The 18173-nt window shown below is 52.7% G+C and overlaps 1 protein-coding gene across 1 annotated transcript; it reads right to left on the reverse strand.

The window, feature by feature from the left end:
* Positions 1-11647: 11647 nt before the first annotated feature.
* Positions 11648-14369, reverse strand: LOC123804719 (protein S100-A7-like). The gene is made up of 3 exons (XM_045817141.1): positions 14322-14369; positions 12787-12944; positions 11648-11866 (listed from the first exon to the last, which is right to left on the reverse strand). The coding sequence occupies exons 2-3, from the start codon at positions 12925-12927 to the stop codon at positions 11702-11704; spliced, it is 306 nt and encodes a 101-aa protein (XP_045673097.1). The 5' UTR covers positions 12928-12944; positions 14322-14369; the 3' UTR covers positions 11648-11701.
* Between the last annotated feature and the right edge of the window lie 3804 nt (positions 14370-18173).

Genomic DNA, 18173 nt, shown 5'->3' on the forward strand with positions numbered 1-18173 from the left:
AGAAGAGCCTGGAGATAATTGGCTCCACACCACATGGCCACACCTGCCCAGAATCTGGCAGCTGTAGCCAATTGTGAGAGGAGCCGGAAATGGGGCTTCAGAGGAAGATTGGCGCTGGGATTTAAACTGAGACGCGGCAGCTACTGAAAGGGGGGAGAACCATGCGCAGCCCTGCAAGAGAGAACCACACAGCTTTAGCAGAGTGAAGAGTCTCACGGCCCTGAGGGAGAGAACCACGCGGCCTTGACGGAGTGGAGACTCCCGCAGCCCTGAGAGGGAGAACCACGCAGCTCTGGCAGAGTGGGGATTCCCGTGGTCCGGGGAGAGAGGACCACGTGCCTTTGCCAGAGTAGGGACCCCCACAGCTTTAGGAGATACAGTACTCTGGACTGGGCAAAGGGGGAAGGAAGGAAGGACTGTGTCTGTTTGTGGGTGCTTTAAGGGACTTTAGGGAAGACATTAGGTCCCTACTCTAAGTTTGTATAGCATTAAAGAAATGTTTCCTTTCCTTTTCACAAATCTCTGGCATTGAGAGACGTCTTTCCTCTGGCGGCGGACATAACGGACCTGGGGGCTTCTTTCAGTAACAGCATATTGTCCCAGGCCCCCCTTGTTTGTTCCGTAACAGTCTTTGGCGACCATGAAGGGATGATAATTGTCTGTGGCAGACCGACCCCCTCAGGTGCGAGAAAGTGCTCTGCACTCCTCCTGAGGGCATCGGCTGCCTATCACACCTGGAAAGGTGAAAAGGAAATGAAGCAGAGAGAGCAGAGACATGGAAGTGTTTTGGTTGAAAACTTGGTTTCTGAGTGCTTTTTTTTGGAATAATGGAGCAGGAATTTTGGATAATGGATCTGGAAATACCTGGTCTTTACACTATCTGTAACCTTTGCTTGCTTTGTTTGAACTTTTGCTTGCTTTGTCGGAACTGTAAGAGTAGTTCTGAGCCAGTCCCTAAGTGGAGCCCATTGGGTAGAATCCTAAGGGATTGGGAGAACTACTGTGCTAAGTCGACATACAAGATTCCCTTGACTAAGCAGTTAATGGTTTAATATTGTAACACGGTGTGGCCTACTTATGTTTTGGGTGATGAGCTGAGGTGGCCAGTGAATGGTTCTTTGAGTTACTGCATCATTGCTAGATTGAAACATTATTGCAGGCGGTATGAACTAGCTGGAGTTATACTATCTTAATGCATTTATAATATTGCACAACAGCTTTGTGCCAGAGACAGAGAAGCGTGTGATGGTCCAGAAGGGAAAAGTGGTCTCAGAACCCCTCCCTGATAGTCGAACACAGGAAGAGAGAATGAGGAGATAAACCTCATTAATGCTCTGAACCCAGGGAATGGGAGCTCGCAGACAGGGGGAACTCCAGTGGTGCTGCGGCCTCCCTAAGAGGTGGGGGCCGCCACAACTCCCCAGCCCTTGCAGGTGGGAGAAGTCTGCACCACAGATTCGCGAGTTGGCTCCTTTAACTATCCTCACCAGCATATGGGAGGGGACCCCTTGGCTCTCGAAACCGGAGCCGGCTGGCCGGCGCCATCTTTACAGGTGGGTGCATCCTGCGTTCTGCCGCCACCTTCACAGGTGGGAGGGGCGTGCGCACTGCCTGCCTGTGGGGCACCCCAGCCCCAATGGGTGGGGGTCCCAGTGCCCCAGCAGGTGGGAGATGCCTGTGCTTTGCCTCGGTCCAGCCCACTGTGGGTGGGGGGGGGCGTTTCCTCGGGGCACCACCCTCTGCAGGTGGGAGGAGCCTGGCCCCCTCTGCAGGGTGAGGCCTTGGGGCACCACCCTCTGCAGGTAGGAGGGGCCTCCGAGAGGGCACCACCTTCACAGCTGGTGGAGGTTTCTACACCTCCAGCCTCACACGGGATGAGAACAACTCTGCTGGCATACCTCCCCCTGCACAGGCAGTGGGAGCCACCTCAGTACTGTCTCCTCCTGTAAAGCCAACTGCTCCACCTCCACCTGCTGAGCAATGTGTCTCACCCTCCAGAGCTCGCCAGGGCACCTCCTATAACCGGGGAGCCTCCAAAGGTGTAGCCAGCCAGTACCCTTTGAGGCAATATCCGATTGGCCGAATAAATGAAGAAGGCCAGCCCGCTGGTCACTATTGGGCTCATGCTCCGTTCTCCACTTATGAACTGGAGGAATGCCAATAACTCATATAGGAGTGATCCTCAGAAGATGGCAGATCTTATTGCCTCTATTTTTGCCACTTGCCACCCAAACTGGGCAGACATACAGGCCCTCCTGAACATTTTGCTAACAGCAGATGAAAGACGTTTGGTTCTAAGTAGGGCTGATCAGGAGGCCCAGCGTCTCCGTGATGAGGACACTGAGGGAATTCTTACCCCAGTGGAGGCAATTCCTCGGGGAGACCCTAAGTGGGACCCGAATAGCAGAGGTGGCTTCACCTCTTTGAGACACTATGGAAAGGAAGGACTTAGGAAAGGAGTGCCCAGGCAGAGGAGTCTGAATATGATACAGACTCTCCAGCAGAATCCAGATGAGGATCCTTCTGAATTTCTAGAGAGGATCTGTCAGGCATATAGGAAATGCACTGACGTTGATCCAGAGGCACCAGAGAACATGAGAATGGTAAACATGACTTTTATTGGGCAGAGTGCTCCGGACATCAGGAACAAACTTCAGCGTGTAGACGGAGTACTGGGAATGAGCTCCTCCCAGCTAGTGGACATAGCCTTTAAAGTCTACAATGCCCGGGAAGCAGGGAAGGCAAAACGGGCCACAGTGTTTTTGGAGTTAGCCCAGGGAAACCAAAAGAAGTGGGGCCCTAGGGCAGAAAAGGGAAACTCATCGGGTGCCCACCACTGGGCCAGGGGCAAAAGGGGCCCTACGGAGAAGAAAGGCGCACTAGGCCATAATCAATGTGCCTATTGTCAGGAGGAGGGGCACTGGAGGAATGAGTGCCCCCATCGCAAAAGGGGAAAGGAACCAGGGTTAAAAGAAAATGATGGTTAAATCTGGATGCGAAAATTGTGTAAAGGTTGTGAAAGTTTTAAACCTGGAGTAGAGGAAACCTGAACTATTTGTTTTATAGATAAAGAGCAAATTTCTCACGTTGGTTTTGTTTCTGATCAGAAACCTGTACCTGAAGACCTAGGAAAGGTCACCTGTAACCGGTTGAGGAGCATGCCTTTGCCACTCAGGACCCAGGAAGGGTCATTTGGGGCTGACGACCACTTCAGCCAGAGGCAAAGGGGGCATGTCTCTGCCATGAGACCGGACCTGAAGGAGCATGTCTCTGCGAGGCACCAGTGGATGCATTGGTGCAAGAGAATGCTTCTACCTGTGTATTATTCTGGAACTCTGTTTTGCATTTCGCTCTGTATCTGCTCTGAAAAGGAAATTGAGGATTCCAGGGAAGGTTGAAACTTCACACTCTGTAGGAAAGTTTTGAGAAGCCTGGTGGATCAGAAGGAAAAGGATTTTCCTTCACACTTTGTACTTTTCTCCCTACCTGATCCCTTCAGAATTTGGCATTCTGAACTAGTGAGCGATAATATAAGGTTTCTTTGCATAAAACCAATAAGACCAGTCGTTAATAGTGGTTTTGCTAACCAAGACTTTGACTGGAATGTCACGCCTGAAGGAGGCATGTCTGGGTTCTGGTCGTCACCGGAAAGCCCTGAGGAACTGGGATTGACTTGTGAAGCAAGCATATGCCCACGAGAAAAGCCTGGTACTTTGGTTGGTTGTGTGGTTCATGGCAGTCTTTCCAGGGAAGGAACGAAGGTGGCTTTCCCGAAAGATGGCCAAAAGGAACCTGTAAGCACAATGGAAGCCTCAAGGATTTGAGTGAAACAACTGGTACAGGCGAAGCCAGATGGCGGATGTGTGGCTCTGCTTCTGTGCCCCAAGGGGGTGGGGGTGGACTGAGAAGTCAATCTAAAGGCTGCCTGTGTGAGTTCCAGCAAAGTAGACTCAAGGATCATAAGTGACCCAGGCTGCTCTTGGTGTGTTTATGCAAACGAACAATCAAAATTAAAAGCAGGACTCAAAGTAGTCCCTTTAATAACAGTGAGGGTGATCTTAAGGAGAAAAATTATGGTTTGAGGAAAATACAATACTCAGTATTGAACATCAGAAATGGCGCAACTGTATTGAAAATTTGCTTTTCAATTTACAGGCACAAAGGATCTGTCAAATTGCCACTGTTAAATATCATTGTAGCAAGGGCCTTGTAACAAGATGTCTTTCCAAAAGACAGTCTCACACACACAGACTGGCTTGGGAATTTTTTGTGTAAATTAACCTGTGTGTTCTTCTGTTTTTGTAGGGCATATACCTAGAACCTCATTACCTGAGTGATTGACGGTAATACAGGCCTCACTGAAGGAGCCCATTTTCATTATCGCCCCCTGAGATTCAGTGGTTTGGCTGAACTAAGTGGTTGGGTTGGTGAATGGTTTGGGCAGTCTGTGGGCTTCACTTTAGAACTAATTTTGCCTTTTCTGTCTTGATGGCTTGAACAGAAAGGGCCCCAGATATATGAAAGGAGAGAAATCCTAACATATTCCCCTCAGCCCAAGTGAAGTATAGTGGGCCACAAGAGTTTCGGATAGGTGTAGTGTGCCTTGTACACCTTCCTCCTGATAAGCCATTCCTTACCTAAGCCCTTGCCTTTGTCATTTAGTGGTTATGATTTAATTGTGCCTTCCAACTTTTTCCAAAATCTATCACCTCCAGAATATGACCAGGATGCCAATGGTCCAGTAATGCCAGCCTTTGGGCACCGAGCCTGAGACTTCCTGGTGACAGCCAACTGACCAGGATTCTGTAAGGTCCTTCCCCTTACAGGAAGGACTCCCTCCATGCTGCATCCCCCACCCCCTTTCAGGGCACCCCTGACCCATGGGTGGGTAGAACAACGTCCATTTCCAGCCGGAAGCAGTTACAAGAAGATGAGACCTTCGTCCATTGTCCTTTATAAGATTATGAAGTGGGTGTAAATCTGAGAGGGATTGTAACAGGGTGCAGCCAACAGGGGAGCCTCAAATAGGGATCTGTAATAAGATCCAGAAGAGCCTGGAGATAATTGGCTCCACACCACAGGGCCACACCTGCCCAGAATCTGGCAGCTGTAGCCAATTGTGAGGACCCGGAAATGGGGCTTCAGAGAAAGATTGGCGCTGGGATTTAAACCAAGACGCGGCAGCCACTGAAAGGGGGGAGAACCATGTGCAGCCCTGCAAGAGAGAACCACACAGCTTTAGCAGAGTGAAGACTCTTTCGGCCCTGAGGGAGAGAACCATGCAGCTCTGGCAGAGTGGGGACTCCCGTGGCCCAGGGAGAGAGGACCACGTGCCTTTGCCAGAGTAGGGACCCCCGCAGCTTTAAGAGATACAGTACTATGGACTGGGCAAAGGGGGAAGGAAGGAAGGAAGGACTGTGTCTGTTTGTGAGTGCTTTAAGGGACTTTAGGGAAGACATTAGGTCCCTACTTTAAGTTTGTATAGCATTAAATAAACGTTTCCTTTCCTTTTCACAAATCTCTGGCATTGAGAGACGTCTTTCCTCTGGCAGCGGACATAACGGACCTGGGGGCTTCTTTCAGTAATAGCATATTGTCCCAGGCCCCCCTTGTTTGTTCTGTAAAACTAGCAGCAGTTGGCCTTGGTTCACAGCCTGGCCTCACCAGGGCACCTCCAACCCCAGCACAAAAAGCAGCCAGCTGCATATCACTCTATACATTATGCCAAGTGGCCCCAGACAGAACACAGGTGAGTGCCAGAGCCCTGCTGAAGTAAGACCTGCTTTGTGGAGTGGGCTCTTGCATAGCTGATCCTGCACGAAGGGCAAAGTTTGATGGTCAGTGGTCACAACTGGTCCTTGCAGCTCAGTGGCCTGGGTGAATCCTTCCCATTGACCTGCCAATAGCAATCAAGGGTTGGTTGCAGGAGGGGGTGTACGCAGCCCACACAGTAGGTGCCGCTCAAGTGCCCATCTTTGACGATAGGGAAGGATATGTCACTGGACCCTATGAGTCACTACATTAGGCCACTCTACCAAGCCAGGGAGTCACAGCAACTCTACCTAATATGTGGAAATAAACACAGGGAGGCTGCCAGAATGAGGAGACAAAGAAGCATGGCCCAAGTGAAAGAACAGAGAAAAACTCCAGAGGGAGAACTAAACAAAACGGGGGACAAGCGGTCTGCTAGATGCAGAGTTCAAAACACTGGCTATAAGGATGCTCAGTGAGCTTTGAGCATTTCAACAGCATTAAAAAGGGCATGGAAACCTGTGACAGCTGGCCAGCAGTATCCGTTGCTGCTGCAGATGCTTGAAACACGAGAAAACATACACACAGACGACAAGTCCTGTGGAGGAATAGGGATGAAAATGGCCACTCTCTCTATTGGAGAGTGCCCCGTTTTCCCACCCAAGAAGGCTTTTATTGAGAATACAAATACAGTTTTTTAATTACAGTCTGGCAGGGAAGATAAAACAAATAGTTAGCTTTGAAAGGGGCTGGCAGATCTCCCAGTGGGATTCCGGGCTGAGATTTTGGGGTTTTATCATTTAAAAAAGACTACAGGACTTAAAAACTTAGTTTTGTTTCCTGCCTGTGCCTTCATATTCCAATTAAAGAGCATCCTCCAGCAAGCAGATCTCATAGGATTTTGCATATTCTATGTCTCAGGCCTGATTACCCCGGGGGTCCGCTGACTCTGGCCTGGACTGCACCGCCCCTGTTATTTCCACAAGCCTGAGTCAGGCAGAGGAGACAAAGGCAGCTGGGAGATTTCTCACAGGCAACTTGGATTTCTCACAAGGACTCAGGCTTTGACAAAACCGAGGGGGCAGGGGTCGATGTCGATAACCCCTTCATTTCCACAGCCCCCTGAGTCTCTACTCTTAGGGCATTCCCACGTGATCACGTCTGTCTTAGATTCATCCTCTTTCTTAGAGAATTGTTACCCGTCATTGACTGCTGATCATGCAAAGGGAGCCAGGATTGGAACAGGCAGCGTTCATGCCAGGGAGATAAGTTTTGTCTCCTTAGTGTCTCCTGGTTTGGAGGCCTCTTACTCAGCCTTAGCCATGGGTGGTTAGCCATAGTTTCCTGAGACCAGGCAGGGCGGACCTCAACAGAAACCATAAAAAAGACCCAGTCAGAAATGAAGGAGACACTAACTGAAATGAAGAACAATTTACAGGGAATCAACAGTAGAGGGCATGGAGCAAAGAATCAAATCAGTGATTTGGAATGGTCTGATGGCAGCCAGGTGGGAGGAGACATTGGGGTAATAGGTGAAAATGTGAAAGGATTAAGTTGTCAGACTTCCATTCACCTCGATTTCTGATAGTTCTGAGTGATGGTTGTCCTATAGTTTAGTTGTTATTTTGATGTGGTTGTTCAAGGAGGTGAGTCGTGTTTACCTATGCTGCAACCTTGACCCGAAGTCCGATATTTTTCCTCTTAACCGCAAGAGAGGACACTACAGAAGACATCGCAGTCCCTGGCTGGATCCTCTCCTGGAAGAGGTTTACAAGTGCTTCCCGAGCAGAGTGAACGCGGGCCCTTCTCAGGATCCTGTCCAGTTGTAGAAGGATTCTTGCTTAAACCTACCTTTATGGTTGTTCACTTCTAACAGAATATAATAATTAATGAAAAGCCACCTGTTCTGTTAGGTTCTGTAATCTCCCAAGTGGTATTTATTGCTTCTTACACAATCCCATAACAGTTTTTATCACTATTTTTCAACTTCCATATTGTTCTGATAATATTTATGTATTCTCCTCCACAGCCAGGCGAGGACCAGGACAGGATTTGACAGTCCTGACACATGACAGACTCCCACTCATGGGTTGAATGAAGTAAGAAGTTGTAAGAAAGTGTGATTAACACTTAACCTCTTGACTCAGGGTCAGGAGTCCCGACTTCCAGTGCCAGCTCCACCGTAACCCCCAGTGTGACTCAGGGGAAGCACTCACTTCCTCATGTCTTGGATTCCCGAGTGTCAAAGGGGAGTAAGACCCATTCCCCAGGGGATACTCAACGTTATCACATGAGGTGACGGGTGTGAATGTGCTCGTGTAACGAGGTATAACCAGGTGATGTCACTCATGAGACATGTAAAGGTGGGGAAACAAATGAAGACAGTCTAGCAATTTCCACGGCCTGGAACCGGCACGAGTGCTCACCGAGAACCAGGGAACCCGCATCGCAGGCACCACTCTGTCACCAACAACCTTCGCAGTGTTGAATATGTCAGTCTTTCCTGGGCCTCGGTGGTGTAGCCCTGAGTTACAGGCTGGGGCTGGGCTGTCTCTGAGGAGCTGCCTAGCTCTGTAGACGTGAAGTCCTTGAGACGCAGGACGATGGGACTCTGGTCCGAGCTGCCCGATGTGGACTTGCGCAGGACGTTTTATGTCAGGACATTCCTTTGGCACCCACATCTCCTTTAACTTCATCTCCCACCAGCACGTGGACAAAACGTGCTCTTGAGCACCCTCCCCCGACACCCCTGGGCTTCCACTTTGCAGAATGTTTTGGGCTCAACAAACAGCAAATAGTTCCTGCAACATGCTCAGGGTGACAAATGCCACCATGCTCCACTCACATCAACGAACTCCGTCCTAGGCATCACCTTTGTGTACACAGAGCACGGAGGGGGGGGAGAGAATGTTCCAGGTCCTGGGTCCACACACTCCTCTTCCTCGGGCACCACTTCCGAGTCCCCTCTGGTGTCAGAGCCTCCCTCAGACCTTAGGCCCCGAGCACTCGTTCAGCTGCGGCCTTTTCCTGAAGCTCTTCAGTCTCACCAGAGCCACAGCGATTTCCTCGCACACCAACGCGGAGCAAGGTCGTGGAGGTGGCCGGGCTCTTCCCTTTCCGTCAGGCCTCTCCTGCGCTCTCACCCACCCCGGAGGGCGGGGACTAACACCCTTCTACAGCGCCCTGCCGTGGCACAATCGATGCTGCCTCAGGACAAATGGGGAATAACTTTGGACCAGACACATGGTCCCTGCCCTCCAGGAGATGACCTCTCTGGGCTGACACGGGCACCAAAAGAGCAAATCCCAACAGAGCGTGAGGAGTCCTACAACTGACCGTCGCGCCACAGCACTGAGAACGCGAGCCCGTCTCGGGATCCCACACAAGGTCCCTTTAGGGTGTGACTCCTCAACCCGACCAGAAGGTGAGTAGGTGTTTGTCTACCCACTTCATCCTGATTTTTAACCTATGACAGCTGAAGGAAGCAATGTTGGGGAAATGAGGGAGGGCAGGCGCACCTCAGAGGCCACGGCCTGCTCCGCGGGCTGGTGCGGACCAGCGATGGGCGTGGAGGCGCAGCCACCGCCTGGCGCGCACGTCTCCTTGTTTGGGAGGGTCAGGACGGCGGTCTCAGCTGCAGCCGTTGGCTGCTTCAAGTTTCACTTTTCAGCCTGGCCCCACTTTCCAGGCTCCTTCCTGCGTTTCACAGCCAACCTCGAAACTGGAGGTTTTTACATTTTTGATTACTGTTAACATTGGATGGGATGGACCAGAATCTGAACACACATATTTTAACAAAAAGAAGTGATGTCAGAGTAAGCACTGTGAGCTGGAGCTGCCAGGTACTGGAGATCAGCGATGCTAAAGTACGTGTTTTCCTTCCCCAGTCTGCATGAGGTGCGCGCATGTGGGACGCGATGAGGCTCCTGCAGTGCAAGTGGGCTCAGCGTGATGGGCAGCATAAAGGAGGAAAGGATATTTATTTGTGGAGAAGTTCTGTGTGTCCACTTCCAAAGAGTCACTGAGGAGAAGGTGATGTTTATACTCTGTTGAGCTATGTGACAGTAACCAGGCAGACGAGGCATCGAGAGACATTTCAGGCAGAGGGAGGAATCACAAAAATTGAACTGAACCGGGAAACAATAAAGTATGTTGGGGTGGGGCTGCAAGTACTGGGGCCTTCAGGAGCTGGGTTCCCAGGACGGGGACAGGGAGGGCTGAGCGGAGGAGGGCAGGCACCGGCTCTGGGAGCCCTGGCAGCGACCAGCCCAGCGTCCTGGTGCAGGAGGAGAGAAGACAGTGGAAGGCTGGGAGGGTTGGTGGGTGGGGGAGGGGGGGAGGGGTGGCCCAGAGGAAAGTCAGCACCAGAGACCCTGGTCAGCAGAGAGCGGCCGCTGTGGCAGATCAGCAGCGTTCTGACAGGAGAAACGGTGAAAAGGCCCCGGGGAGCAGGTCTCCCCAAGTGTGAGAGCAGGTGGAGTGAGGCGCAGGGAGAGAGGGGACAGACAGCAGCAAGCAGAGAGTGAGATGTAGGAGAAGAAGAGCTCAGACATGTCCTAAGTGATGGCAAGCTGCACACTGTGGTCAGGAGAGGACGTCCCTGCAGGGGAGGGAGGTGATGGTCTCGGAGCCGAGGTGCTAATGGAAGGGTGGGAGTAGGAGGTGGACGTGCCATCCAGTGGACAAATGGTTCCCGCTACCAGTTTCCTGCAGGCGGGACAGAAGGAGATTTTGGAGGCAGTTGCCCAGTTCCTCCCTGAAGAATGCTGGCCTGACTGAGGGTCGGTGGGAGGCTGTGAGCGGGAGGCAGGGAGTGACAGCAGATGACGGGAGCCTCCAGGAGGGGAGCTGCTGGAGCTTCAGGGACGTGCCCAGAGGTGGCCCTGGACGTACAGGTGAGCGCTGGCCGGCCTCCGGGCACCATGGAGAGACCCCCCATCTGTGGGGACAGCCAGCGCTCTGCTCAGGCAGCCCCTCTGTCCTGCTTGTTTCTGAAATCCTCAGCCCCGAGCACCTTTTCTGATCTCGAAGAGCCTGAGGGAGATGACATGCCCCTTTCTGTGGCAGAGGAAGGGGACTGTCGTTTATGACGCGCAGCATGAGCTCTCCGCCCATCCCTTAGTGCCCTCTGCTCCCTGCTCCCCCCCGAGTCCCATCCTCTCACTCAGCGCCCAGAGGTTGTCTGGACTCTGGGACTAGCTGGAGCTCCTCACACCTGAACCCCGATCACCGGGTGAATTTCCCCAGACACCCACCTCCCGGCATTTAGCAAACCATTTCGGGGATGAGCTCAGCAGACAGGGTGGCTCTCTCCCCTCCACAGGGACACACACGCAGGCTGAAACACACGCAGATGCTCAGGACAGGACACAGCCCAGGAGCCCAGGACACAGGACAAGGGATCCAGTCCCCCGGGCACTGCTGAGCATCCTGTTCACAGTGACAAGTGCCCACGTGCCCCTGATGCCCTCCATGGAACCCCTGTTTCAGGGGTGCCATCTCCCCTGTGCCCTTGGGGTCATGCTGGGCAGGAGCAGGTGGGCGTGGGGAACCCATGGGTCAGACCTGGGCTCCTGCTCACTGCAGTTCCACGATCCCCTGGTGCGGATCCACGCTTGAGAAGGAAAAGCGTGGCTGGGGCCCCACAGAATTCTCTGTCCTGCTGGCCTCTGGGGCCGGGCGTGTTGGCTGCACTAGGGAGCAGGGGCAGAGGCGGCCACAAGGCCCTGCTGAGAGAGGTGGCCAGTGAGGCTGAAGGCCACAGGAGGGCACCCTGCTGGCACCTTTTAAGGGCTAATCCAACCCATGCATAATCCACAATGAGGCTCACCAAGAAGTGGCAGTTTTGACAGCATAAGTAGCCAAAGAAAAAGTGGGAAATAGGCTGTATCTGGGAGAAGGAGACACTTTATTGTTTCTGGGGTCTCTGGAGGCCTGGGGCTGGGCGGGCTCACTGGTGTCCCCCGGAACTGGCGGTCCCTTTGTGGCTCTGATTGTGGTATTCAGTGGCTATGTCCCCCACCAAGGACAGGAACTCGGAGAACTGAATCTTCTTATCCTCATTCTTGTCTTTTTCCTCAAAGATATGGGACAAGTAATCTTTGCCCTGATTGTCCTGTGGGAAAGACACACAAAACAAGGCTGATTTAGTCCCAGAGTGTTGAGGGTGGAACAGGAGAAGGAGGCACGGACAGGGAGCGAGCACCTGGGGCCACACAGGTGCAGCTGGTGCAGACGAGTGGAGGCTCAGTGGGGGGGTGGGGACGTCAGGTTCCCCTGCAGCTCCCTGAGGGAGGTTCCTTGGCCTCACGTCACCATCCCGGTGAATGAGAGGCCTGGTGGTGGCGAGCACCAGAGCCGCACTGACCAATGAGCTGGTGGGTGGGTGGTCTCCAGACCCAGACCCACTCCCCCACCCACCTCAAGGGCCTGACCCACCCTAAGTTCTACCCAGCAACTTTAGAAAAGGCCCTAGCCCTTGTCTCCTTCATTCCCAAGCCTCCTCTGCGGTCATCAGTTTGGCCTATGGAATCTTCCGTTCTCAGTTCCCTCTCCGTGCCCTCCCCGTCTCTGTGTCACCTAGTAGCCCCCTTGTGTACCCACTTCAGCACATTCCAACTGTCAGGTTAAACCAGGCCTGTGAATGAGCTTTTGTGTTGTAAAGAAAGGTGTTAAATTTTACGAGTGATGGGACTTCTGTTTCTCGTCTTGGATCTCAGAGAACCTAACAGAGGCTTCTAGAGGCCGGGCCCGAGCACCTGGGCTTCAGTCTCCTGGATGGAGAGTGACAGGTGGGAGGGCATCCACGCACTGCTCTCCTGTCCCACCACCTACTCACTGCCCTATCTGACATCCATACATCTTTACACATCACCGCGTACATAACCTCCTCCATCCTGATCACGAGCCAGGGTACAAAGTCCTTTTAAGCCATTTGCAGATGAGACAATGGAAGTGAGTCGCCCAAACTCTCACAGCCAAGTGCCCTCAGCCACGCCAGGGCCCAGGCAACCCTGAGAAGCTGCCCCGACTCACAGAGGCCTTGAGGAAGTTGGGGAAATTCTCCTTCAGCATCTTCAGCAGGCCCGGCTTGTCGATCGTGTCATCGGGTTTGACGTACTTGTGGAACAGGTCGATCATGCCCATCACGGACTTCTCAGCTTCGGTGTGGCTCATCTTGGTTCTCAAAGGGGCTGCCAGAGGGAAGGACAGTGGTTCTGTTATCCCGCCCCCAGTGAGGGTCTCCAGGTTAGGACAATGGGGTGGGGACCGAGGATCCAGTGAAGTGAGGCTCGGGTGGAACAGAAGGAACCGTGTCACCCTGGGAGGTGGGATGAGGTGTCACTCTAGGAGGGTGAGACCAAGGCTGGAACCTGGGCCCATGGAGGTCAGGGTCCAGAGGAGGTGGAGGAGGACACGGAGCCCACCGTGGGCAGCACCCCAGGATTCCCGGGAGCAGAGAGGGGAGGGGTCACCACCCTGAGAAGGACCCGAGCCAAACACAGCGTTTTGATGACTCCACTCGTCAGAGAACATCACATCCATCTCCTCCAGGGTCAGCGTCAGGGTCAGAGTCGTGGGGACAAAATAACATCCTTGCCAATCTGGTCTGACCCCGCCCCTCCCCCCCCCCGGGGCTGCTCTTGGAAGGAGACCCCCAAGGGGCCATTGTAAGCCTAAAGCAGGCTCTACATGAAACGGACTGTGGGGGCTCCTGGAGGTGAGTGTGAGTAGGATGGTGAGTGTGCGCAGACACACAGTTCCTTGTCCTGCCCTCTGGCAGAGGTTTTCCTGGACCATCCCCACCCGTGAAAAGGAGGGACTGGGGGCCCCAGTTGGCATCAGATTTGAAATAAACACAAATGCCTGCCCCAGATTTAGGCTATTGGGTGGAATGTGGACGGATAGGCTCCAGATTGTCTGTAGTTGGGAATTATCTGACCTTTGTACCTCCCTGCTCTCTGGAACTCCAAGGTTAGGCCACATGTAAGTAAAGAGGTTTCACCTCCCAAAGCCAGAGCTGAGCCCAGTGCCCAGAAGGTCACTGGCCATTCCCTCAGCTGGGGAGGAGGTCGGGAAGCTCTGGTTGGTCCGTCCCTGACCCAGGGGCAGGTCTTCTCACCAGGGGCGAGGTGAGTGGGCGTCCCAGGCCTGGGCTCAGGAGACCCTGCAAGACTCTGGCAGGAACACCCACTCTCCCCGGGGTTGGGGGTGCACAGTGGGCCTTCGCCAACCCAGGGCCTGAGAGTCAGGTGAGTCCAGACAGAAAAGAAGACGAGGAGGAGAGAGAGGGAGGGAGGGTCATTCCTGCATCTTCCACCAGGGGGTGTTTGCACGGGAGCTGCCCCAGAGGAGGGAAGGGAGCAATGGGGAGCATCAGTCCAGCCATCGTGTTGTGGATGAGGACCTCGGGACCTCAGTGGGAGGAAGTCACACAGCCCCGTTGGAGGCTGAGCTGAGGCTGGACCCAGGCTCCGGAATCTCTCCCATCACTGCTTTCCCTGCTGCTGCATAGCGCAGAACACGCTGGGCCCGGGCACCCCTCCTGGCAGAGTCTGCTGCAGACTTACCTGAGCTGACGAGGTGTCACTGAGGAGAAGGATGCATGTGCTGTGCATCTGGGCAAAGACCGGTCCCTTTATAAGGCTCAGTCCGGCTCCTCCCAGGGGCTGGGAGCCCTGGGGCCACGTTCGCTGCCTGCTTCCAGGACCATTGCTCCACTCGGGTGGGTGGGACACACCTAGGAGTGAGTGCTCAGCATTTCCTGGTAAAATCCCAGGCAACTCCCAAGGGACAAGAGCCGCCTTCTGTCCCTAACTTGATCTGGGGGTGGGGACAGTGGCATGTGTCATAACAGGACAGGCATTTGGTAGAGAAACTGGGTTTCTGGGCACAGAGAGGAAGGGACTCTGAAGGGCAGCACAGTCTGTGTCTGCTTGTCAGCCAGTCCATCCGCACGTTTGTCCCGACAGCTCACAACCCTCCCTCCACTGGTTCGTGAGCCCTTCACTGTGCCAGGCATCAGCACACCCGCCATGCGGACATTCCCCCCAAACCCCCATAACCCTATGAGATTTTACCCTGCACTGTCACCCTCGTGTCAAGGAGGGGAAACCGAGGGATTAAGAGGTAAGCAAAGTTCCTGTGCGCACGAGGCCAGTAGAGAGCAAGGTCAAGAAGTGATCCCAGAGAAGCCTGATTCAAAACCTCACCCCTGACCCCACTGCTGAACATCTGGGGTCACTGTAGGGCCAGTGAGGTCAGGGTCCTGGGGAGGGAGGCGGGGTCACCACACTGCTATCTGCACACTGGGTCCTCACTGGAGCCCTAGGAGGCAACCGGGTGTCATGACCCACAGTGACAGGCCAGGGAGCGCAGACAGAATAGCGGCTCAGCACGTCTTCTGCTGGTGAGGGAAGACACGAGGTCAGAGCTCCGAGCCCTGACATTAGTCCCATACTCTTGAACTTCACTTTGCAGTTCCAGGGGCTGCCTGGGCCCACCCAGGAAGTCACTGTCTGGATCCAGTGGTGCTGACCACCATGGAACGAACCTTCAGCAGCAGATTGGGATAAGTTGCCTCCCCACCCACGAAGCTGACTTCCTATGAGGTCTCCAGTGATGCTCCGTCTTCCTCTATGCAAAACAGTCTGCTCAGGAGTGAGTGGCCATGCCCCGGGGTCTGCTGTGTCCCAACCTGCTGTGGGAAGTCTGGCCGCAGTGCAGGAAACAGGAGCTTGGAGATCAGGCTGAGGCCGGGAGACCTGCCCTGCTTGCTCACCGGGGAGTTCTTGTTCCTGCTCTTGCTCCCTCACACCACCCTCCCAGGAAGTGAGGGACTGGTCAGGCCTGGGGCGCCCAGGGACCAGGCCTACCACGGAGCCTGGGCCGGGCTTCTGTCCTGCACCCTGGCCTTTCTGTCCCCAGGTTTGTGCACATTTGCACCAGCACCAGACCCCTCTGACCCACTCACGTTTTAATCTCACGCCCACCACAAGCCTCCTGGGAAGGGCGCACGGGAAGCCTGGGGAGGGGTGTCTCCGCGCTGGGGAGCTGAGGCTTCATTCCCGTGTGCGCCCTGGTGTGGCTTTTGAATTTGAACAACGTCGACATACTTAAAGTTAGTGTTTAATTGTTATATTTAAATTTTCCTTTGTTCAATGTCAGCCTCAGTTTCAGAGTCTGAGCTATTTATAACCCTCAGCTTCTGGAATCTAAACATCATCAATGTGCTGTAAGATCCCTGTCCATTTATTTTTCTTTAATCTCAGTTACTGTTCAATCCCCCCCAGAAAAACAATGTATTTTTTCTGTTTATTTTTATGCATTCTCACACATGTAAATAATTATTTTCGGCCTTGACAGGTGTGGCTCAGCGGGTTGCTTTGCATCCTCCTGCAAAGCAAAATTTCCCCGGTTTGGTCCTGGTCAGCGCACACGCCTGTGTTGCGGGTTGTCCCTTGTTGGGGTGCAGGCGAGTGGTGACCGATCGATGTTTCTCCTTACATCAGTGTTTCCCTTCCTCTCCTCCCCCCTCCCCAGCCATCTAAACATAATCAATTAATTAAAATAATTATTTTGCTCCATGTTCTATCTCTGTTCTCTATTTGATATAGATCAATCATGCAGAAAAGTACAAAGAACCACAGCGTACAGTGCAGTGAATCATCTCTAGCACCGCTGACCATCACCCGGGTCAATAGATAAACATCGTTGGCGCCCCCCCAGTCACTGTGCGCTTTTTCTCTTCCTCACACCCACCATGTGCCCTTCATGATAAGGCCCTCTCTTTACTTTCCCTGCACTAGGGAGCAGGGGCAGAGGCGGCCACAAGGCCCTGATGAGAGAGGTGGCCAGTGAGGCTGAAGGCCACAGGAGGGTACCCTGCTGGCACCTTTTACGGGCTAATCCGACCCATGGAGAATCCACAGTGAGGCTCACAAAGAAGTGACAGTTTTGACAGGGTAAGTAGCCAAAGAAAAGCAGGAAATAGGCCTTGTCTGGGAGAAGGAGACACTTTATTGTTTTGGGGGGGGTCTCTGGAGGCCTCAGGCTGGGCTGAACTCACTGCCGCTTTGTGGCTCTGATTGTGGCAGTCCAGGCTCAGTCCCGCCATGGACAGAAATTCAGAAAACTAAATCTTTTTATCCTCAGTCTCACCTTTTTCTTCAAAGATATGGGACAAGCAATCTCCACAGAATAGCCCCAAATGTAAAACTAAGGTGACAGGGTAAATAGAACAAGTTCTTCTGAGTTCGTAAAAGGGGGCAAACAAGGAAGATGTGAGTGACCAGAATTTCAGGTTTCAACGATAGAAAGGTGAGAGGGGGAAAGTCAGGACAACACTTCTGCTTCCTCTGGCGGACAGAGCAGGTGCGGGGTGGGGAGGGGCAACTGCAACTGTCACCAACTTCAGACTATGGGGCAGTTGATGAGACTGGAGTTGAAGACCCTTGGATAATATAACTTTTTCCTTCAACAAATAATAAGATTTGTTACTCCGTCTTCTGCGAGGTCTTGGACATGCAGAGTTCCTGTCTCTGGAGACACATGGGAAGGGGGTATGGGCTACAGACATCCAGCTGTCACTCACCCCTAACTAGAGATGTGCAAACAAAGCAGAACTGATTCTGCTGAGGTCTCCCAGGTCAGAGGCATTTCCACGATCTTGTGAAGAGACCACTTGTTACCCAAAGACTCATATCACCAAAAAGAGGCAATGTGATAGACAAATACCTGTAATACTTCACGTCTAAGGTCAAACGATACTTTACAAAGATATATGTTTATAAATGGATGGAGAAAGAGGGGGAAAGGGGCACAGTGGACACAGTGGACACAGTGGACACAGAAGGTGGGACACATAATTTTACGTGTCTGTTGTCAAGTGATATCTTCCAGTCTGGAGATCACCTTATATTTGTTACTTGAAGAGTATTTTAATTAGCTTCCAAATGAAATTTAACAGGATAATCAAATAAATATTCCTTAAAGAAATTCTCTAATGTTATCAAGAAGCTTTTGAAGAAGGCAAACTTGTAAATTTGGAAGTGGGTCAAATTCATTATCATGAGTAGGGATGCACTGCTCTCTTGTGGCCATATGAGACATGGCATGCATACTGAGGGACTCACGGTTCTGTCAGCAAAACTAGCGGACACCAAACTGAGACATCGTCCCAGGCTTGCCCTTAGACCAAAGTAGTTCTCTAAGAGTCAGTATTTGGAGTGTCTTTTATTAGAAGTCATCGTCCTATCATTCACACTAGGAAAATACAGCCTTTGTCCCAAGTCCAGTATTTCACGGAATGTGTACTGAGCTCCTGAATCAGGCCTTGGGTTCCAGGACAGAGAAGACAGACAAGGTCGCTGCCCTTGGACCCCCAGCGGTGGGGCAGGGAAGTGTGAGGATCGCTGTTTTAC

The sequence above is a fragment of the Phyllostomus hastatus genome, unplaced genomic scaffold (genome assembly GCF_019186645.2).
Source record: "Phyllostomus hastatus isolate PE091 unplaced genomic scaffold, TTU_PhHast_1.1 phas_scaffold_216, whole genome shotgun sequence".
NCBI classification, from domain to species: domain Eukaryota; kingdom Metazoa; phylum Chordata; class Mammalia; order Chiroptera; family Phyllostomidae; genus Phyllostomus; species Phyllostomus hastatus.